We start from the raw sequence: 23,362 nt of genomic DNA on the forward strand, positions 1-23,362 counted from the left end.
TTATTCATCAACCAATCAGAACAACATATATTCACAACATACAGAAAGACATGGCACAGCATGTCTTCCTCTATCAAGATATCTCCCTCATTGCTCTCCCAGTCTGCCCTTGTTCCAGCTTGACCATCCCATTCCCCTATGCTCCCATCTTTCATCCCCTACCTTCCATTGCCCTCCTTACCCCCAGTTTACTCAGGAGATCTCATCTATTTCCCCTTCCCAGGGCAATCCATGCATCCCTCTTAGGGTCTTCTTTGTTACCTAGCTTCTCTGGAGCTGTGGGTTGTAGTCTGGCTATCCTTTGCTTTACATCTGGTATCCACTTATGAGTGAGTACATACCATGTTTGCCTTTCTGAGTCTGGGTTTCCTCACTCAAGATGGTATTTTCTAGTTCCATCTGTTTGCCTGCAAATTTCATGATATTGTTTTTTACTGCTGAGTAGTACTCCATGTGTATATGTACCACATTTTATTTATCCATTCTTTGGTCAAGGGGCATCTAGGTTGTTTCCAGGTTGTGGCTATTATGAATAATGCTGCTATGAACATAGTAGAGCAAGTATACTTGTGATGTGTTTGAGCATTCCTTGGATATATGCCCAAGAGTAGTATAGCTGGTCTTGAGGTAGATTGATTCCCAATTTTCTGAGAAACCTCCATACTAGTTTCCAAAGTTAGCCTAGCATGTTTAGGCCTGAGTTAAATCCCCAACAGCATAAGAAAACAAAACTCAATTTTCAAACATATATTTGTATGTCTTCCTTTCTAACTTGTATTCATTTTCTTTGTTTTTCTTACCTAATTGCTTTGGTTAGATTCCAATACCATGTTGACTATAAGTGGCAAACATGGGTACCAAATCTTGTTCCTGATTTTAGAGGGAAAGTTTTCAACTTTCATTATTGATAATATTAACTGTGGGTTATTTTTATATGGGATTTATTTTGTTGAGAAACTTTCTTTCCATTTCAGGTTGATAACTGAAGTATTTATTGTGCCAATTCAGTATCTTTTATTTTAATTAGAATCTCATGAAATTTACAGACTCATTTTAAGAATATACTAAAAAGCAAATTTCTATGCTACTATATAATATTACTATAGGGAATACTAGTAGACAGGAAGAAAGCTAATAATGAAAACATGAAACTGTGGGATTCTATGACACTACTCAAAATGAGATATATTAATGGGGTTTATAAGGAAATGAAAGTTTAGGAGTTTTCATACATGGGTGAAAAACAAACTTGAGAATTTAAAGGATTTTGATTTTGATTTATTCTTTGTTTCTCTTTTTGTTTTATTTTACTTAACCCAGTTTTCTTTCTTTTTTTTTTCTAGGATATCCTAATCCCCGTGAAGGAATATTTGCCCAAGAATTAGGTTACTGTTTCAGTTATTTATACCCCTGAAGTATGAGACCTTAACAGTTACCATGGAAATACCATACATTTCAGTTACTGGCAGTAAAGAAGCATATCTTGTCAGTAGAAATAGTTGACATTTAGGATTAAGTAATTTAGGATTAAGTAATTTAGGATTACTTACTTTGGGCTGGCACCATGACAAATGTAAGTACTACTCTATAGAGTGATATATAGGTAAGTACAGTTTCATAGAAGGGCCTCGATATACAGAAGTTAGTAAGCTGAGGTTACAGTCCATAAAATACAACTTGCCTTCCATGTGATTCTCTCCTTCTTCGTGTCTGACGTACACAGTCCTTAAAGTGCTATAAGGTAGACAAACTTATTTTCCTGTAAAAGATTGGTTTAGCACAATTTATGTAGGCCTCAGTTTATACAATGTACATTAAACAAAGTCAAGTGTAGTTACAACAGTTAAAATTCAGTGAAATTTGAAGACATAATAAGTAGGACAAAAATCTGCTATGTTTTACTTATTAGATTAGTAATTATTCTTTTTGTAAAATCACATTTGGCTTATTTTTTTTTATACATTTGTGTCTCTGTATGCATAGGAGATTGGGTATGATAAATCCATGGTAAATTGAAAATGTATTTAGCATATTTACCTAGAGATTATCAGAGATGGTCACATGGTCAAAGTTTGGGATTCACTTGTGTGATCCTAGTTCTATAGGAACTGTAGCTTTCCACTGCTGCCCAGGATCTAAGATAATGTCCCATGTCATGTTGCTAACCCAGGCAAAGGTCAAAATTCAAAGCTCAACACTGGTTTCTGCTGAATATGCATCAGTGTCTTACCAATGTAAAATGAAAATCACTCAGTCAAACCATCCCAGTTTGTGAACTGTCTATACATGCTTTAGCTTCAGATTCTGTGGTCATTATATGTCATTATGCCAGTAAATCAGGTGCTTTCTTAAATTGTTAAACATGTGATAAGTGTGTGTGAAATGAGAAGAGCAGAATTGTGGGAGCCCACAGAGATTTCCTAGTATGATCTACGCTTGCTTTACCCACCAGGGCTGCATAAGTGGATGGACTGACCACATGCATAGTTACCAGGTGATTGGAAGGGCCTGCACTTGGCTATGCTAGGGGGAGGTCTTTTGCGCCACCCCTTGGCATTCCTTTAAAATGTCCTTTAGAAGAGACAGAAGGAGGGCTGGTGGATTAGGATCCAGGCCCTCCCAAGACTATCCTGTGTTTCTCTGTCTCTCTCTCCCCTCTATATTTCTGTCTAAATCTCTTACCCCTCACTCCTCATGTGTACCCTGGGGGAAAAGATGGGAGCAAGACCTCCCCTCAGAATTAAGACTAACACTTTATGCTTTGACTGACAACAACTTAATTAAAAGTATGGAAGTTTAGAAACAAATACATTATTAGACATAAATACTTTCAAAGTTTAGGATTTTGTAGAATTTAATGTTCTCTGGTGACCTAGTTAGCATTAACTGTTAATTTGATACAGCCTAGAGTCACCTGAGAAGGCAGTATCAATTTAGGGATTTCTCAGATGAGATTGGCCTGTAGGCATGGGGAAAGAGGATTGTCTTAATTGTTGACTTATGTAGGAGAGCTCAGGCCACTATGGACAGCACCATTCCCTGGGCAGGTAGTTCTGCGCTGTATATATAGCTTTCTTAAGCTAGCTAAGCATGAACCTGCTATCAGTCTAGCAGTAGCCTTCCTTCATGGTTTTGCTGTAATTCCTTAGTGGTGAGTGATTTCCCTGGTTAAAGGTAATGCTGCATGGAATAGCTGGCAGGCCTGCCTTCAAGTTCTGCCTTGAGTTCCTGCCCTGACTTCCCTCAGTGAAGTATAAGCCAGACAAAGTCTTTCCTCCCCTATGTTGCTTTTGACCAGAGTAAACCAGAACACCCAGTTAGTCAACTATGCTGCTCTACACTGCTCATCAATGTATGCTGGTATTTCTTGAGCATGTCACATAAATGCTCTGCTACTGAACTCCACCTCTTAGGTTACACTTTGCAAAGGGAAGGTCTTTGGTATTTAAGATTATGTCTTCATTTGGGGGTTAGTTGTGAGGGCATTAGGAAGACAGGGAGGGCCCTGATAAGGTAGAATATTATTTGTAAGAACTACAAATAGCATTTGTTTAATTTATTGAAACTTATTTATGACATTCTACAGATATACTTTTTGGGAAAATTGATTTTTTTAAATTATAACACATTATAGAATGCATACTGAACTAAACCAAATATAAGAAGATAGTATATTGTATAATGGTTTTCCTCTATTTGATGAATTCTAATTATTCTGTAATAACCTTTACTAAATAACCTGATGGGGTAAGAAAAAAATAACACTGAAAATTGAAGTTCACAAGTTGTACCCAAACCCAGAAACAGATTTACAAGTGTTCTATGATCAAAATGACCTAGTTATGTTAATGATTGTGTTCAAAGTAGATAAATAAACTTTTATTATTTATTTTCTTAAGTGTGGACTAGCTGAACTAACCTAGAGACTTCTAAATGCTTGGCTTCTCTTTTTCCTTTTAGATGCATGGATTATCGCTCTGATTGCTATTACTTCAAGTAAGTATCCCAAATTTCCCACTGCTTAAATCCAACTGTTACTGTAAAGCAGTACATTTTAAAAAGTTTGTAAACTTGAGATAAACAAACTTAGAAAACCTGGTCTTTTATATATTACCCTCTGTTAATTTATATTATTTCATATTCTGTATGTCAACTTAGAAGTAGCCTGTAAGCAATGCATCATTTCTTAAGATGATGTACTATGAATGTTCATTCCAAGTATGTTTTTGATAATTTCTTTAAATTCAGCCAGGACGCTCCTCTGTCTTAATATGGACTGTAATTCCAGGGAGTTGTATTTAGAGAATAAAGAGTTCAGATAGAATCTAAATGCATAACTGGTTACCACTGAAATATGACTGATTTATTTCTTCTGATTAGATTTTGAATCTTGGCAATCATTCCAAGAGTTACATGCTATTCATTTTCCTTTTCTTGTAGTTGTTGGCATTGTTGTAATTTGTCTCATCATACTCAGATATCTTGAGTACAGGAAGAAAGGGTGAGTATTCTGAGTTAACCATTATCTTCAGCATGCCTTTTGTGCAACTGGTTTGTCCTCTGCCTTGAGCACTGTCTTTTTTTTTTTTTTTTTTTTTTTTTTTTTGGTTTTTCGAGACAGGGTTTCTCTGCAGCTTTGCGCCTTTCCTGGAACTCACTTTGTAGACCAGGCTGGTCTGGAACTCACAGAGATCCACCTGCCTCTGCCTCCTGAGTGCTGGGATTATAGGTGAGCCACCACCGCCCGGCTGAGCACTGTCCTTTTTAAAGTATGCCTGCAGTCATGTGCCCTACAAATTGCATTTCTTTGCTTAAATATTGTCAGCTGCTTTTAACATCAGTGCAGAGTAATGATCTGTGTGAAGTTGCTTTTTTAGAAGCTAGTATGGCTACAGGAAAGTTTTCTATGGGATTTGAAGCTTTAGTTGCTTAGTGAAGCAAGGTCATTATGAAGTTTTTCCTGCCCTAGGTAAATCCTATTTCCTAAGTTTGAAAGTGGCCAAAATTATATTTGAAATATTTCGGTGTGATATTTTCACTTTAAAGTCACTAAAACTTTATGATTAAAAGCTTACATTTGTGTAGCTTGGCTAGTGGTAAGAAGCTATGTAGGGGCCTGATTTCTTTATAGAGTTATTTATTAATGTTAACCAGGGTGATTGAGACCATCACCATTTGATTTCTCTCTTCTGTTCTCCTAAATGTTTCTTTTTTCCTACAGACTAATGAATGAATTAGAAGTATCTGAAGGGCTAAAATTCACAGGGCACTCTATTATCTTTTATCTGTGTTCTACCTCTATAAAAATGAAAACAAAGGGGGATTAGAACAGGAAAAATTACAAGTACATATATTTAAAAAGAAATAAGGTTTAGAAGAGACAAAGGTATTCAGGATGGTATGTCCATAGGTGAAAATAGGGATTCAAAGTATCAAAATTAAATGTAGTAAGTTTACATATAATGTAAGATTTGGAAAAAAAAAATTTAGGACACGGATCAGATTAGTGCTTTGACATTTCTGATAGAATTTAGGTAATTTCATTTTTTTTTCTTGTTACTTTAAAATAGTTCTGAGGCATATCTGAGTAGGCGAATGTGGTGAGAAGCAGGCTGAGGTGGCTTCATTGCCACCCAGGGCCAAAGTCTTTTATATACCTAAAGATATATGGATAAAAGTGTTTACTGGGCCAGGTAGTGGTGGCCCACACTTTTAATCCCAGCACTCCAGAGGCAGAACCAGGTGGATCTCTGTGAGTTCCAGGCCAGCCTGGTCTACCAAGTGAATTCCAGGAAAGGCGCAAAGCTACACAGAGAAACCCTGTCTCAAAAAACCAAAAAAAAAAAAAAAAAAAAGTGTTTACTGCATGATTCATTAAGTCACACTACAGCTTCTACAATGAGATTTTTTTCCTTTTTAATATATTTATTTATTAAAATTTTTTTCATTTTACATACCAACCCCAGTTCCCCCTCCCTCCCCTTCTCCCATCTCCTCACCTCCCTCCCACTCTACCCCCATCCACTCCTCAGAGGGGGTAAGGCTGTAAGGCCTCCCATGGTAGTCAACAAAGTCTGGCATACCAAGTTGAAGGAGAGCCTAGCCCCTCTCCATTGTATCAAGGCTGAGCAAGGTATCCTGCCACAGGGAATGGGCTCCAAAAAGCCAGTTCATGCACCTGGGATAAGTCCTGGTCCTGCTGCCAGGGACCCCACAAACAGATCAAGCCACACAACTGTCACCCACATTCAGCAGGCCTAGTTTGGTCCCATGCAGGTTCCAGGGCTGTCAGTCCAGAGACAGTGAACTCCAACTAGCACCGGTCAGCTGTCTCTGTCGGTTTCCCCATTATGATCTTGACCCCCCGCTTCTTCTCCTTTTTTTTTTTTATTTTTATTTTTGAATGCCGTTTATTGAAGAAGGGAGGAGGTCTTAAATACAGGCTTACAGCACAATGGGAGAACCCATTTGGAGCTGAGGATCGAACCCCAGGCCTTGCACTTGCTAGACAAGCACTCTACCACTGAGCTAAATCCCCAACTCCTCTTCTGATGTTTTACATTCTTGTATCTAAGCGGTTAATGCCCAATATGCTGGATACACAGACAAGGAGCTTCCCTTAAGCATTCAGGAGGGTGGAATCTCGCAGGGAATTAGCATAGGGAGGATATCAAGGTCAAGGGCTGCAAACAATACAACAGTTACCCAAAACGGGGGCCAGGGACCTACAGGTCCCCCCCCCCTTTTACTAAAAAATGAGCTTCTGACTTAGGTTGCATGGGATGTCAGCAGGTCACCTTACCTGTCATGGAGACACCTATTTTATTTTATTTGTGGAGAGAGGAGGGACGGGAAATGAATGGGATCAATATGCATGATGTGAAAGCCACAAAGAACAAATAAAAAAGAAAGTTTAATAATAAAAAATAAAAGAGCTCTGACATCATCCCTAATAAATGCAAGACCCTTATTTCATGTTTCATTTTAAATTAATCATCAGGTTTGGGCTATTAAGTAGAAATATATTCTTCACTTGTAAAAAGCTCAATGTTTTTATTTATATTTTTTAAATAAAATCATTTTATTCTAATTAACTCAAATAAAAGCATCACACAGCTAGACTGAGGAATTCACTCAAACACTTGCCCAGTCCCAAATCCTATACATTTTAATGATCTTCTATATCATTAGTATAGCCATTCTGAAGTAATAGAGCTTTGCTTAGGGTTTTGCATTTTCTCTGTCAATCATATTTTTATTTACTTACCTACCAGCAAAAAAAGGGGGGAGGGGACTATGTCAGAGTTAAAAGTAGAAAAAGCAAATAAATTTTGAACCTTTTAAATATAACCTTATTATCTGTTTTAAATGCTTGTAATTCCTTTATTTGAATCTCAAATCTTGTATTTATAGGACATCTAGTAATAACACTTGATTTATCTATTGATTATATTTCTTTAAATTACATTGATAAACAATGTTAATAAGGAATACTATCAGTGGTTTTATTACTGTAAAAGGTTTGTGTAGAAATAACTTCCAAAGAAAGTAAAACAAAGTAGATTTTCATTGCCTTTTTTGTTATTGTTTATACTATCACTCCATAAAAATTCATAATAGGTTTCTAGAAATATTAATATACTATACAGACTGTATAGCTATCGGTTAATGGGTCTTTTAAAGCTAAGCAATTACCTGGTCATTATCCTCACAAATATTCAATAGTGACTTGAAAATCTAAAAATAATTTGCTTTGTCATTTTTTTTGTTCATATGTAACACTACAGTGGTCTATCATAATATTCAATTTAAAAATACTTTGGGAAAATTGTCTTCTAACAGTGCAATGTATAGAGTAGTACACTTTCAGAAAAAGTTTCCAAGAATGGTATTGGAAGGATAACTCTTAATTGCCTCTGAGCTAAAATATAAATTGCATTGATAGTCTTTCAGGATACAGTTTGCCCTTTTTAATGACAAGAAGCCAATATAACATATAATGGTTAAATTAAAAATTAGGTTCTTCCCATGCTTATCATGCAAAGGCATTGAGTCAATCTCCAGCAAACAAAAAAGGAATTTAATTTTCAGAATGCTTGGCTTCAGAACACTGAAGTTCATTTACGGATGCGTGTGGGGTTTTCTTTCTTTTTTTCAGGGAATATCTCACCATGTATCCCTGGCTAGTCTCAAGCTTGTAATGATCCTCCTGCCTTGCCTCCCTAGTGGTAATATTTTATCCCTAAATTTACTCTCCCAAACGGGTCAGATGCATTTCTTCGTTAACATAGCAAGCAATACATCTTTGTAGGCCCATGAATCACTTGGGGATCTTCTGATCCTTTGGTCTGGGATAAGTCTGAGACCTACTGTCTAATGCACTCCCAAGGGTGCTGTATGGTCCACTGTATACAATTATCCATGAGCCAATGTTGTTGAAATTAAAAAACAAACAAACAAAAAACCAAAAAACACTGTCAAGCTCGTTGAATTTAAGTTTCTTTTCTTTTCTGATATTTAAAGTCATTAAAGTCTCTCTCTCTCTCTCTCTCTCTCTCTCTCTCTCTCTCTCTCTCTCTCTCTCATAGTCAGTTTCTCTCCTGAAACTATGTAGAACAGGCTGGCCTTGAATTTACAGAGATTCAGCTGCATCTGCCTCCCAAATGCTGGGATTAAAGGTGTATGCACAATTGTGCCCAGCCACTATATTTTTTTAAAGATTTATTTTATTTTATGTGTAGGAGTGTTTTGTCTATATGTATATAAATGTATGTGCCTGGTTCACAAGAGTGGATCTTTGTTTTATTTAAATCTTTTGTGTTATTTTCTTAATAGTGCTTAATGTCCATAACCTTTCCCCTCAAAGTGGCTTTCATTGTCTCTGAGTTAACAGGAATAAATAAAATCCTTTTATCTTCTAATCTCACTTGACAATCAACACAGAAGACTTCTGTGAGAAAATGTCAATTTCCCACACACAGAAATCTGTCAGATTTGCAGCAGGCACCAGTTGGTGTCTGCTATTTAGTTCAATTCAAATCTCCACAGCTAGGTAGATCTCCACAACTTTCCCTTTTAGATGTCAGTCCTAAACTCAGTTATTTTACCTGTGCTTTTGACCCACCAACTATAAATCATGAATTTGAATTGCAGAGGAAAAGATGTGTCAGAGAAGGGCAAGAAGGCTCCATGACTTCTAGGGTAACTACCCCTAGAAACTTTTTGTGTCCCTGTCTGGAATCTCCAAGCCCAATTCTTTCTTCCTTTTTTTTTTTTTTTTTTTTTTAAATCATGATTAATTAGATCATTTAGCCTTCATCCCTTTGTGGTGATATTGTGTTCCCCAAAATATTGTGCACCCTAATAAACTTATCTGGGGTCAGAGAACAGGACAGTCACTAGATATAGAGGCCAGAAAATGGTGGCACACAAGCCTTTAATCCTCGAATTCCAGAGGCAGAAATCCCTCTGGATCTCTGTGAGTTCAAAGCCACACTGGAAACCACACTGTGGTAACAAGAGCCTTTAATCCCAGGAAGTGATGGCAGGAAGCAGAAAGGTATTTAAGGCATGAGGATGAACTAGAGCTTGGTTAAGCATTTAGGCTTTTGAGCAGCAGTTCAGCTGAGATCCTTTTGGATGAGGACTCAGAAGCTTCCAGTTTGAGGAAACAGGATAAACTGAGGAATTGGCAAGGTGAGGTGGATGTGGCTTGTTCTGCTTCTCTGATCTTCCAGCATTCACCCCAATACCCGGCTTCAGGTTTGCTTTGTATTAATATGACCTTTTAAGATTCGTGCTATATCCCTTCTTGGGAGGCTGGAAAGTAGGGCTGAGTTTCAACCCTCTAGTATTGTCTAGCTCTTTTCTGAAGCTTCTGAGAGGTTCCAGCTTTGAGTTAGTTCATTAGCATACAAAAATACATCATTTTGAAGACTCTAAGAATATTAATTAAGAGTTGCTGGCACACCGGGCAGTGGTAGCGCATGCCTGTGGTATTGTGTTCCCAAAAATATTGTGTAGGCTAATAAACTTATCTGGGGTCAGAGAACAGGACGGCCACAATATTAAACATGAGAATAGGCAGTGGTAGCACACGCCTTTAATCCTAGCATTCCAGAGACAGAAATCCCTGTGGATCTCTGTGAGTTCAAGGTCACATTGGATACAGCCAAGCATGGTGACACACACCTTTAATCCCTGAAATCGAGCCTTTAATCCCAGGGAGTGGGGGCAGAAAGAGAAAGATTATATAAATTGTGAAAACCAGAAACTAGAAGCATTCGGCTGGTTAAGCATTTTGGCTGGTTAAGCATAGGCTTTGGAGCAGCACAGTTCAGCTGAGATTCATTCTGGATGAGGACTCAGAGGCTTCCAGCCTGAGGAAACAGGATCACCTGAGGAACTAGCAAGGCGAGGTAGCTGTGGCTTGTTCTGCTTCTCTGATCTTGCAGCAGTCACCCCACTAACTGGCCTTGTGTTTTATTTCACTAATAAGACCTGTTAAGATTCCTGCTACACACGCCTTTAGTCCCAGCACTCAGGAGGCAGAGCTAGGCAGATCTCTGTGAGTTCGAGGCAAGCCTGGCTACAGAACCAGATCCAGAACAGGCACCAAAACTACACAGAGAAACCCTGTCTTGAACCCCCCCCCCCCAAAAAAAAAAAGTTGTTGGCTACAGAACAATGGTAGAGACCAAATATGTGTTTCACAGTATCACATTGCCATTGTAACTTCTTATATAAGACTAAAATGTGTAATGTGTACTTACTTTTCTATTTTTAGGGGATAACTGGAAAAAGGCATAGATGTTCTCAGATTTCTGTTAAAGTATGTTTTAAAAATCAGCTTTTATGTAAATAAACATTTGTGATGACTTGAGAGCACAATGATCCTTCTCTAACCCTCATCACAAAGTGTAAACATTGTACAAATAATACTTTAGAGAACATTAGCATCATTTAAGTTTGTGGAAAATAGCCAAAAGGTGAAAGGTATTCTATAGTTTTGCTTACTGACTCTAAGGTATAAGAAAAGGATAGAATTTGGACTGGGGTGGTAGCTTGCCAGTAAACTATTTGCCATACAAACATGAAGACCTGAATTTAATCCCCAGGTCCTACATGAAAAGCCAGGTGTGGTGATGCATACTTGCAATCCCAGCACTGGGGATGCAGACATAGACAAATTCCGGGGGCTTCCAGTTACCATACATACATATACAAAATGGGTTAGGATCATTGATAGGGGTCTCAAGTCCAGCCCACAGGCTTCTCTCCATTTTCCTCCCCAGCCTCCTTTCCTCATTAATTCTCTCCTCTTGGAAGCAACATACTGTTTGACTCACATCTTACAAGTCTGTGTGCTTCTGAACCACAGATGCTTTTTGTTTAAATGTTTTCACTTGTGACTTTCCGCACCCCCCCCCCCATATATGCATGATTTTCCTTACTTACATCCCTGGAGAGATAAAAGTTATCCCATTAATAAAAATTATTTGCATAATTCATGTTTTATTATACATAACAGTAATTTTTATTGTTTTCCATTAGTGATATTTACTACCTGGAATAACTTAAATTAATATTTACTGGTTCAGTCATGTTATCATCTGTTAATTGGGCTTAAATGAAACAGCTTAAAAACTGTGATCAGTACAGACAGCTGAGGAGAACAACATGGTGCAGAAAGTCAAGGATCCAATTAAGTTCAGCATTTTTTTTCTACTTGACTCTCAAACTTCTGAGCTTTCAACAGACTTTTCTACAGTTTGTTTTTTTTTTTAAGATGGTGTTTTTCTGTGTACCCCTGGCTGTCCTAGAACTCACTATGTAGAGCAGGCTGACCTCAAACTCAGAGATCCACCTGTCTCTGCCTCCTGGGTGCTGGATTAAAGGTATGCACCACCACTTCCTGGCCTCTACAATTTTATGTACTAAAGAATACATAGGAAAATATTGTGTAACTGTTTAGAAAGCATATAACAAAACTACAACCCCTAAATTTAGAGGTCATGTTGTAAATTACTTAAGGATCGTCCTGTACATGCCTTTAACTCCAGCACTCAAGAAGAAGAGGCACGCAGATCTCTCTGAGTTTGAGGCCAGCCTAAGTGAATGCTAGCCAAGGCTATATAGTGAGACCCTGCCTAAAAAACTAAAGAAGGAAAAAGAAAAGAAATAAAGAGAAAATTGCATGGAAAAGAAAAAATTCATACCATAGAAAGAAATTATACCCAATGCAAAGTCTAGATGCATCAGAAAACACTTGACTTGTCATAAAGATGATTCATAAGAGATTTAATATATATTGTTTTCCTAAAAGATTAAAATTATATAAACCTGAACTTGAGTTTTTACAGTATTACAGAGTGGTTCAAAGGTAAACATAGAACAGCACTGTCATCTGATGGGTGGTATGTGATTTCAGAGTTAATGTTATGTACTTGAGTAAGAATCCTGAAATCTCAGTTGATAAGCCTGGAGATCATCTTCATTCAGTAACCCCATACTATGCAACTCTTCCTTTGCAGTGACTTTATTTAGCCCCTTTCCTTTCCTTTGTGTAACACATACCTAACTGATAAGAGCTACAGAGAAGTAAAATTTACAACTCTCCGAGAGTTGTATCTTCAATGTAAAATGTTGTTTTGAAAAGCAGCTGGTGGATATTAAGACACCAGTCCCAGGAGTTCAGATATATTGGCAGGAAAGATAAAAGAGGAAGCTTAGATTCCTGTTCTCTTCACCAAATTATTGATGTTTTCTTATATTCTTTTTCCAAGTTTAACACAGACAGGACTCTGTCGCAAAGTAGTCTTAAACAGCTATGAGCCAGTACCCTCCTAGTAGTCTAATTGTCTCTTCTTCTGAAACAGCTATAAACCTAGACATGAAAGTGTTTTTTGAGCCTGAAGGGAACCAGTCAACAGAACCAGTTCATTTCAAGTGCAAGAAGGGGAAGAAAATGCCCCTTTATAGAAACCAAAGTACAGTTTACATTTTACAAATGTACACAACTCCAACTTAAAACAAATTCCATAAAGGTATTTACCTATTTCTCTGAACCAAAATATATTGAAAAACAATATAGCCTCAGCTTTTGAAAAATTATACTTGTGTCAGGTAGTGGTAGTGCACACCTTTAATTCTAGCACTGGGGAGGCAGAGGCACGTGGATCTCTGAGTTCGAGGCCAGCCTGGTCTACAGAGCAAGTTCCAGAACAGCCAGGGACACATGGAGAAACCATCTCGAAATGTCTCAAACCCCTCCCAAAAATTATAGTTGTTTTACCTTAAGCTTTCTGACTCCATCCACTAGTTTATCTTTGGATTAAAATGAATTAAGTGTTATGGTGGTACATACCCATAATACCAGGATACAGGAAGCTGAGGCAGAAGAATCCGGAGATGGAGGGCAGACAGGACCACCTCGTAAGGCTGCCTAAAAACTAAAGAAAAAAAAAGGATTCCTCTACTTGTGCTACAGTGTATATCTACATGGCTAGGAGTTAGGGCAGATCCTATGAGACCTTTCCCTAGTCTATGAAATCTTGGGAACAAGACCCACAGAGGCTCATGGGAAGGCTTGTTTCATGAACAAAGCTGGTGTCTCTGATCACAGGGTAGAGGAATGACAAAATGTGCCAACTAGGAGGCCTCTGGTCTGTCCAGTTATGACAGTTATACTTTCTAGTCTCCTGGGACAGCTGAGGAAAGCTAACTTGGAAAGCAGTGTTTAGAACTGAGCTTTGGAGTGTGGGTAAACATTTAGAGATAATTCAGTAACTGCTAAAGTTAATTTTAAAAACCAATTAGAAATTCAGTTTCAATTTTTTCCTCATTAAAATAGCTTTTAAAATGCAATACCAAACCTATCATTGCTTTTAAAGAAATATTTATTTTATGTGTCTGAGGATTATGTGCATGTAAATACAGGTGCCTATGGAAGCCAGAGGCCTTGGATCCCCTGGAGCTGAAGTTACAGGTGGTTATGAGCTACCCAATATGGAGGCTAGGAACCAAACTCTAGACCTATGCAAGATCATTGCTTTTTTTTTTTTTTTTTTAACCTTTCTGAGTGTTGGATTTCTTTTTAAATATTAAGGAAAAAGATTCCACTAAATAAAATTGACAACAGAAAAAATATAGCACTCTTAAGATAATTCAGTGATGAGCTAAACTATTAACTCACTACAGAAGTCTTAAACTGCTCTGTTCTGAGTATAGTGACAGGATCATGACAGCCTAACTCATAGGCAGGAACAGGTAATTATTGCTGGCTTTTGCACTGTGTGGTCATCCCTAAAGAATGCATGCACACTGGTAAATAACTGGTTCCTCTAAATTTGGGATTAAATTGTTGCAGTCAGTTTCCTAAGGCAGGGCCTAGCGTGCAACTTTCTATATTCAAACTTGAATGGCCACAGTATGGACTTTTAGAATCACTGTTTCTCTCAGACTTCATCAGGTGCAAAACTCTGAGACTAAAGGCTGCATGCCTCCCTCATCTTTCCTGTTGGTCCTAAATCAAAACAAAGGAAACGTTTACTAAGTACTATGTACATAACAGCTTTACTTCTTGTTTTAGAGGGGATCAAAAACACAAGGATAGAAGAGTTTTTGTTTGTTGTTTGTTTATTTTTTAGGGTGAGACATGAACAGACTCAATACAATAAAAACTATTTTTTTTAATTGTCTACCTTGGGGCTGGGAAAATATAGCTCAGTAGTAGAGTACTTACCTAGTATGTATTAGGAACTTGATTCCATTCCCATTACCACAAGAAAAAAAAAAAAGCCTATTTTCAAAGTAGGTTTCTGGAACTTAATTTCTGCATGTAGTTATATTTGTTTTGATGCTGCCCTTATACTTTGTCTTGTAGGAAAATCGGGATTAAAGCTAAGTCTACCACTTCCCTGAAAAGGTCAACCTCACAAACAGAGAAAACTGCATCATTGCCACGAATCTCAAGAAGCAACATATCTGGGGCCTCTAATCTGTAAGTCACTGTTTCCACTGTCATGCATGCAATTATTGGGTCACAGTGCTCACAATTTAATGTGTAATTCATACACTTTAAAATGTGTATGAATTTTGTATAGAAAATGTGTTTGGTTTCCTTTAAGTATCATTTGTATTTAATAGCATGCCAATACCATATCCTGACCCACTTGAGATTGGGAAATTATTAATTTCACAATAATGCATAACTCAGAGAAATATAATTTATAATGAAATTACATTTCAGCTAACATGGTGGCACACGCCTATAGTCCAGAGGTAGGAGAATGGTGAGTTTGAAGTTAGCCTGGCTACATTTTAAAGCAAAACCTTGTCTTTAAAAATTACATTTTATTTGTTTTAAAAAGAGGGTGATTTTGAAGTCTTTTTGATGTTAATTCTTAAGATTTCTCTTTTTGACAATTCTAGAAATATATTTTCTATATGGTTCATTATAAAATGCCTCCATAAATGCACATACCTCTTCAGCTCTGATCCATTAAAACCAGAACACTAAAAATTGGGAATATAAACAATTTAGAAATCTTTAACTAAGAATATTAATAGTAAAACTATGTAAATGTTAGTAGAGTAAAATCCTACTTTTCTGACAACTTCAATGACTTAAATAAATTAGAAGTTTGATGTCTGGCATTTAACTTTTTTGAACATCAATAAACCAGCCAAAGAAACACTACTAAGATTTCACAGCTAGCTGCATGCTTCTGTAAAAGGCTATATGGCTGTGACACCCATAACAAGAATCTACAAAGTGAACACTGTAGCCTTTTTGTTGAGTCACTCACTCTGAAGTTCTGCCTATTCATGACTTTCATTAAACACATGTCTTTAAACAAGCCACCTAAGCTGTTTGTAAAGAATACATTCATCAGATAACTTCAAGAGTGCGGAAAACAGGCATTGCACATTGCCTTTGCCAGGGGAAGTCTTTTTATTAACTACTCTCCTAAAGGCACTCCTGCTGTCAGCTGTACTGAAGGAGCCCTGTTAGCAGGTCATACTCAAGCAGTAGAACAGAGCTTGGCCTCCACCAGGTTCCAACCCAGTGGCTGAAGAACTAGTGCTGAGAGAAGAAACTGCCACTCCTGATTAGCTGTCCTTTCTAAGGTGTGTTTTAAACTTTTACATTCAGTAGCATGGCCAAAGAAACATCACCTTGGGAAGACTGGGTGAAAGTGAATCCTGTTTTGAGTATAAACACTTGCAGTCACTCTGAGTGACCCCCTCCCTTTGTGCTCCCAAGTAGATACTTTGGAAAGATAATGTTTGAACAGAAAAACAAACCTCCTAGAAACTCTGAATTAAGAAAAAAATTGAAATCTGTACTCATTTTCACAAACTTTTAAAAAAATGTAGCAACTGTACCTAGGCCTCGTGGTATACTTATAATCTCAGCATTTAAAAACCAGACAAAAAGATAGCAGGTTAAAAAAATAATTTACTAATTGTTTAAAAACAAGAAATGGCTTTACTGTTTTTAAACTTAATTTAAAATATTTTTAATAGCATGTTCTGCTTCAAATTTAACCTTCAAATTAGTACTTATATTTGAGATATATAAATCTGTATTTTTATTTTTACCAAATAATTTGTCAGTTATATAAATGTATGAAGAAAAGTGTTTTTTGTTTTTAAGATTCTCTAAATGATAAAGAGGCATATTTGAACTTAAAATGTTCTTTTAACTACAGAGCTGTATCTGAAGCAAAATGAGAAGTCCCATGTGTGGAAGTCATTACCGTTCCATTTTTGAAAACTGGCTCTTCAAGTCTGGCAAAAGTAAAATTATATATTTGCAGGAGCTTCATTTGTGGCAATTGTGTTTGTGTGTGTGTGTGTGTGTGTGTGTGTGTGTGTGTGTGTGTGTGTTTCTAGTGTAAATATTCTGTTTCTAACTGTGATCTGCATCTTAACCTTTTTACCATCTCCTCATATCTCAGACCCTCCAGCTTACCAAGGTTTCAACTCTGAGCCCTGAGTGCCTGTGCCTGAGCAAAATGTTCAGTGACATTTTACCTGCAGGAAGAAGGCCGTATTTCCAAGCATGACACCGGACCTTCTACAATTCCAACTTTTCTCCCTGTGCCTCACATTTTCACTGCACATAATGGTTATGCATTAAGCACACATCTGTGTCTTCCACACTCATTCTCTTGTTACCTAAAATGCTTAACATCCTCTCCAGATCCATGTATCTCCAAGGCCAATGCATGTCCTACCTGTCCTGTGATGCTCTGACTCCTTAGGCTCTTAATCTTTTATTGCCTACCTTAGGTTAGTCACATTTAAGACTCTATATATGTGTCTAATAGGAGATGTAACTCTCATATCACTTTAATGCATTCATAGGACTCAAAAAATAAAGTCTACCAATTAAAGTAAAAACTTGACCTGTGTAACTAATAGGATTTAGTTTTCTTTATGCAAAAGGAGTTCTTGCTGCCTTTGCAGATATGAAGTAAGCCAGACTAAGTAAAGTCAAGCCAATGTTTCTTACCTGAGGCTGTCCACTAGCCTTCTCCAGGGAGTTTTATTGACACTAAGAACCACCCTAGTGGGCACTCATATTATTAATTTGAGGTGTGACCTGAACACAGGAGGTTTTGATTTCTCCGGTGATTTTAATCTGCCAGCTGAAGCTGAGAACCTGCATTAGCGATTCTCAGGCCTGACAGTCAATTCTCCATATAAACTTATAAAGAGGGTAAAAACTTAAAGAAAATCACAGTTTAATTCTGCTCTTTAAAAAATTTTCAAAGACTTGAATTTAATGTTGTTCATGAATTGGGGATGTAGATCAGCAGAAAGGTTGCTCAGCATGCACTAGACCCTAGATTCAATCTTGGCACTGGGAGAAAAAAGTCATTAACAGATTATTAACATAACCTTGTTAGCCTAGAAGTCTTAATGTCTGTCAAAATAAGTAATGATAAAGTTTTAAATATAATAGTAATATTAATGAATATCAACACAATGAAAATTACATTGACTAAAGCATTTTAGACAATTAGTATGAGACTCTAGCATATTTTTAATTGGCATAAAATACAGAGAGAACTTTTACAGTAACCAACAATAAATTGTCTAAATTATGCTAGAAAAACTTGGGGGCAAAATTGAATTTGCAATTTAAAGTAATTTTAAGGTTTTAGGGAAATGAGAAGTTCTACAGTGTTCTAAAGCTTGTGATACCAGATAGCTAACATTTTAACCAAGACTAGATTTTGCATATTTTAACAATTTGCCTACTTAAGAGCAGAATTTAACAGCCTATTAATTTTTAGAGCTGATTCAGAACTGAGTGAATCTGATACACGAGTGTTTTTCCCTGTTTTGGATCTCTAGGCTCTTCCAGGGGTTACCCTAGATGAGCTGTCAACCTTTGAGACATAGCACTGCCGTCATCCTTCAGAAGGTTCCCACAGCAATATGCTTCTCAAATTCTGATGTACAGGTTAATCACATTGTGATCTTATTAAAAGGTGAACACTAATCAGAGAAGACAGTGTGACCAGTGAAGCAAAATGTGACCCTTCTGACCTTTGAAGCTTGAAGAAGAGGACAAGCCAAAGAATACAGCCTGTTTATAGACAAAGAAAGGCAAGAAAGCTTTTTCCTTCATATTTCTGAAGGGTTTGTGTCTGACAGCACCTTGATTTCAGTCCAATAAAAATGTCAGATTCCTGCTATCCAGAACTGTTAAGAATGTGTGTGTTAAGGCATCACATTTGTGCTAATTTGTTACAGCAGTTATAGGAAATTTATGCACCAACATAATAACTGGAAGGAAGCAAAGAACTATGACCAAAATAGTATGGGCTTTTCAGAAATAGGGAAATGGCTCTCAGCCCTGACTGTACACTACTCATCTGAGCCCCATTCTGAGACCAGTTAAAATAGTACTTCCTTATTGGTGACCAAAGCTGTGGCAAGGTACTACTGGGTTAAAATGTGCCCCAGATATAACATATTAAAGGGACTACCTTAGGCTTCCCTAAAAAGTATGTACATATCAGTGTGCTAGCTATTCCTGAGACTATATGCCAGCTTCCAAATAGAAGGTCTGGACCAACTTCTTAGAGATGCTAGGGTCCAGACTTAATTCATTTGATCTACTAAACTGACTGTAGATCTTTCTTCCTCCAGTTAAAAAAAAAGTGCATTATATTCACTTCTAAAAAGTCTGGTAAGGCTTTAGTTAATAATGCTTCAACAAAAGACCTTCTACCTGGATTGACAGCATAGTTTCATAAGCCTGACTCAGGAGGGTATTGCCAAAACAAAAACAAAAACAAAAACAAAAACAAACAAAAAAACTGCATTACCAGTCAATTATGACTGGTAATTTTATGTGGCAATTTTATGTAAAGGGCTCTAAGCATCCAGATTAAAAAAAAAAATAACTGTTTGAGAGGTGTTCTGGTTCCATTTTGCTTCTCAGAACTTCAGGATATGGAAATGTTTAAGCATTCAATAAGGATGTTATAAATTTCTTTTATGGAAAGAAATCATATCATTGTTTTTGTGCTTTTATATAAAACTTCTAGCACTTAACTCATTTAAGAACTAGAATCACAACCTACGGGTATTTTAATTATATTTTCCAATATAAATTAATTGGGAGCATTGGACAGGGTAGCTAAGTTTAAAAAAAGAAAAAGCTTAATGTGTAGTTAATACCACAGACTCAAACTGTCATACTTAGAGGAGCTGCAGTCTCCTACTTTAGTGGGGCAAATTAAACAATACAACTAAGGGACTTTGCCATTCCCACCACCACATCCTGAGACTTAGAACATGTATTCTTCAATCAAAAGCTTGAAATAGCTCTGCAGCTGCAGGATGTATCATAGTCACTGAGAAGTCTTTCCAGCAAGTGCTCCATTCACCTCCCACTTCCAGCACAATAGGCAAGGCAGCCATCTGGGATAAGACTACTGGGATGTGGGCTCAGAAAAAGCTTCCTGGGCAGCTGATTTGCCACCAGTTATTGAAACCCACTGGCTTGAAATGATATTGAAATGACTATACTGCAGATAGTTCATAGTTATCTATGCAACTTCTATGGAAGGGGTCACCTGCTTTCTTCCTGAAGGTTCTCCAAGTATGAACCCTGTCCCCCACCCCAATGCTGTCAAATCTCTGAACAGTTTTACAAAACTGTCTCACCGCTTATTCAAGGGTTGAAATAAACTATCAGCCGAAAGTAGAACTCCATCTGCTACAAATGGAACTGAAATTAGCCTGCTCCCCTTTAAGGGCCACATGACAGTTTGGTTAAGTAAGTTCCCTGCAGCAACACTGACAGGAGGAGGGTCAGAGTCCACAGTTCCCTTGGAACCATGAATAGTCTAGCCATTTAGTAACATCCCCCAGCCTAGAGCTCCAACCTTCTGTCTCTGATAATCTTTCATCTTTGGAATTTCATTCCTGTCTTAATGACCTTCATTTTTAATGTTTGTCAATAGCAACCTACTTCCAATTCTTTATGATTGGCAATAGCAAATTAACTTTCCAGGGCCCACTTCTCATTGCCATAGAATTATGAATGGAAAATAACAAATAAAAACACAGACATGATAAACTAAATATAGCAAATTATTTATTAAAGCCAAGATGCATGAACATACTCTTAACAGAAAGACGGTTCAGCAGCAACCAATTTATACAATTAACATGTACCACATGTCAGAAAGCACAACTGAGGATATCAGATAAATTACAATAATTTAATTTTGAAACTCCATTAAGTTATCGCTAACTTCTACCACCACATACATATGCATTAAAGAAGTTAGGAAACTGCGATCTTCCTTCTCTGCTCTCTGCCTGTGTAGGAAACGACAGGCTGCTGCTGACCAGACACCACGAGGCTCTGAGACTGGTGCTTTTCCCCCTACATCATAACCGATTTCAAATGGTGCTAGACAAAAACAGACTCTGAACACCAGGAGAAATCGGTCAGCCTGTGTAAGAGATAGGCCAGTGGTGGTCTTCAGGTCTGAACCTCAAGGCAGACAAATGACAAGTCTCATTTCAGCTGTGTTGCAACCATGGCTAAGTACTCCAGGCATCTTCCAGGTACAGGCAGGCAGTACTGATGTGGGTGAAGCAGTTCTCCATGTACTGAACACTCTCCCTTTCCTGCTACAATCAATACCCAGAACATCACTGGACAATGATGAAAATTACAGGGCCAGGCCCAAGCCACCCTCCCCCTCCCATGGAATGCTGGATAAAGTGGATCACTCCCTGCCCCTGATCATGCCCTTGCATTTATTTTGAACACAACTTGACCACTATTACTGCCTCTAAACCAAACAGAATCAAGAGCAAATTTCACTGTTCCAAGTCTTCCTTTGACTTCTTGAAGGTGAGAGCCAATCTTGTGTACAGCTGCTTCTCTGTAGCCTAACCTCTGCTGTGCTGCAATTCTTACTCCTAAAACACTGATTTCAAATGGTGCTAGATACAAAGATGGAAAAATCTAAGCCACCATGTGAAACCAGCTTCCAGAAGAAGAGGATCTCACTGAAGAAAGCAGAGAAGTGCAGTCAGAAGGTCCAGCCTTAGTTCTGAGAATCATCTTGCCTGTCAGAGGCAGAGGACAGCTGTACAATGTTGTGCAAAGCAACATCAGAGTCACAGTCAACATTTTGAGCAGACAAGACCAATGCAAAGCTTGTTCCCTGTATGATTTCACATTAGTCATTATAAATTATTATATACAATTAAATAAAAGAACCAAGTCCATTCTACATATGTACAATTATAATGTCTTGAAATTTATGTGGTATTTCCCAAGATGCACAGTGTCTGTCATGCATAGTGACATACATTATGTCGCTCCTTCAGGATAGTGACCTATGAGATGTTAACCACTGAACACAAGTGTGGCACCTGTGTCCAGACAACTCTTCCATGAGTATTATTCAAAAAGAGCACATGTTCATCCTTTCCATCCCATGACCCCATAGGCTGGCAATTCGATTTAATGATTAATTTTAAAAGCTGGTATCTTATTGTATTATATAGATAATTCTCTAACACACAAAAATGAGGTATATTTTTTAAATTTATCTGAAAATAAGATTTACAAACTGTGTTTCAAATTGGACCACCTCTTTGCTGTGTGTTTCCTCTGTTGTCACAACCCAAAGAAAGAGGATCTCACTGAAGAAAGAATAGAGATGCATGTTTCTGGTTCCCCAGCAACTTTTTTGGCCTCCCCAGATGTAAGCTTATCTCTTTTTATGGCTGCTATAGGGTAATAGAGCAATATAATGTGAACATTCAGAGTCACAATACTTAGTTGTTCCAAGAGTCCAATGAAGCAGGTATTAATCTGATGTCTGCACAAGAAACTGTAGTCATAGGAACAGATGGACTAATGTCTGTATTCCTGTCCCTCTGCCCACTGCCATGGCTTGGTCTGTAGAGCTTGACTGTAATCTCCGAAGAGAACTCTTAGTTAGACTGGGGAGGAGTATTTAGCCCAGGTAATCTGGATGGGAGTGAAAGAGACTCACTGTAATATATGCTATACCTATGTAAAGATGAGGGCGCATGGTGTTGGTACCTCAAGGTGTCAGGTAGTCTAGGAGAACCTGCTTTTACTCTATTGTCTGACTCAGCAATAGGGAAGATGATGGCAATGAAGCCTACCAATAACATTGGTAGGCTTAGCTTCTAAGAAACTGGGCCATCCAGAGGAGAAACAGAAGGCTCAGCACCCTCCCTGGGCTTCTCCAGGTTCTCAGCTACAGAGGAGTGCAGGCAAATTTGTACACTGAGTTCCTGAATGACAGTGACACTGGTTGCCAAAATTAGGGCCTTATGAACTAGATGATTGGTCGTAAATAGATTAGATGGAAGTTATTAACAAGAGTCAAAAACCCTGTAAATGAAGGGAACAGATGAGATTTGCATATGATAATACTCAGTTTTTCTGATTTTTCATTTCAGCTACATTTTCTTAGCAACTTCCTATTGCTAGTATCCTCAGTCCCCCTTTCTCTGTGTTAAGAAGAGATATCCTGCAGGGCTACAGGGCACACCCTTCCTCCCAGAATTCTCAGCCTGTGTTGCTACCTCCTTTTGGCAGCTCTCCACCTACTCCCTCTGCTGCCACCCCCATTTGTCCTATTTCAGCTCTAGAACGCTTTCTCCAAGGCTAGCCCAGTTTGCTATAATTTAGAAAACACCTATTTCTTTTGGTTCTCAGCATGGCATGAAGCTAATGCCTTTCTTCCTACCCAGCAAGTGAAATGCTGTCCAGGCCCAGGAGAGGTGCTATGCCTGGCAAGGGGAAACTACCAGTGAAGGAAAAGGTAAGGTC

General features: G+C 37.8%; 1 protein-coding gene across 6 annotated transcripts in view; it reads left to right on the forward strand.

Annotated features, from left to right (window-relative positions):
* The window catches only part of Cd46 (CD46 molecule), a 43,710-nt gene extending 24,993 nt beyond the window's left edge, over positions 1 to 18,717 (forward strand). For 3 of the 6 annotated variants that reach the window (XM_036201898.1, XM_036201900.1, XM_036201899.1), the window contains 5 exons: positions 1,344 to 1,385; positions 3,961 to 3,996; positions 4,441 to 4,501; positions 14,885 to 15,001; positions 16,716 to 18,717. In XM_036201898.1, the coding sequence (XP_036057791.1) occupies positions 1,344 to 1,385; positions 3,961 to 3,996; positions 4,441 to 4,501; positions 14,885 to 15,001; positions 16,716 to 16,737 (278 nt within the window). In that variant the 3' untranslated portion in view covers positions 16,738 to 18,717. Of the gene's footprint in view, positions 1 to 1,343; positions 1,386 to 2,452; positions 2,495 to 3,960; positions 3,997 to 4,440; positions 4,502 to 14,884; positions 15,002 to 16,715 lie in introns of those variants that run through there. The other 3 variants (XR_004946154.1, XR_004946155.1, XM_036201901.1) reach the window with 3 other exon arrangements.
* Positions 18,718 to 23,362: the final 4,645 nt, after the last annotated feature.

This window comes from Onychomys torridus, chromosome 11 (genome assembly GCF_903995425.1).
Source record: "Onychomys torridus chromosome 11, mOncTor1.1, whole genome shotgun sequence".
NCBI classification, from domain to species: Eukaryota; Metazoa; Chordata; class Mammalia; order Rodentia; family Cricetidae; genus Onychomys; species Onychomys torridus.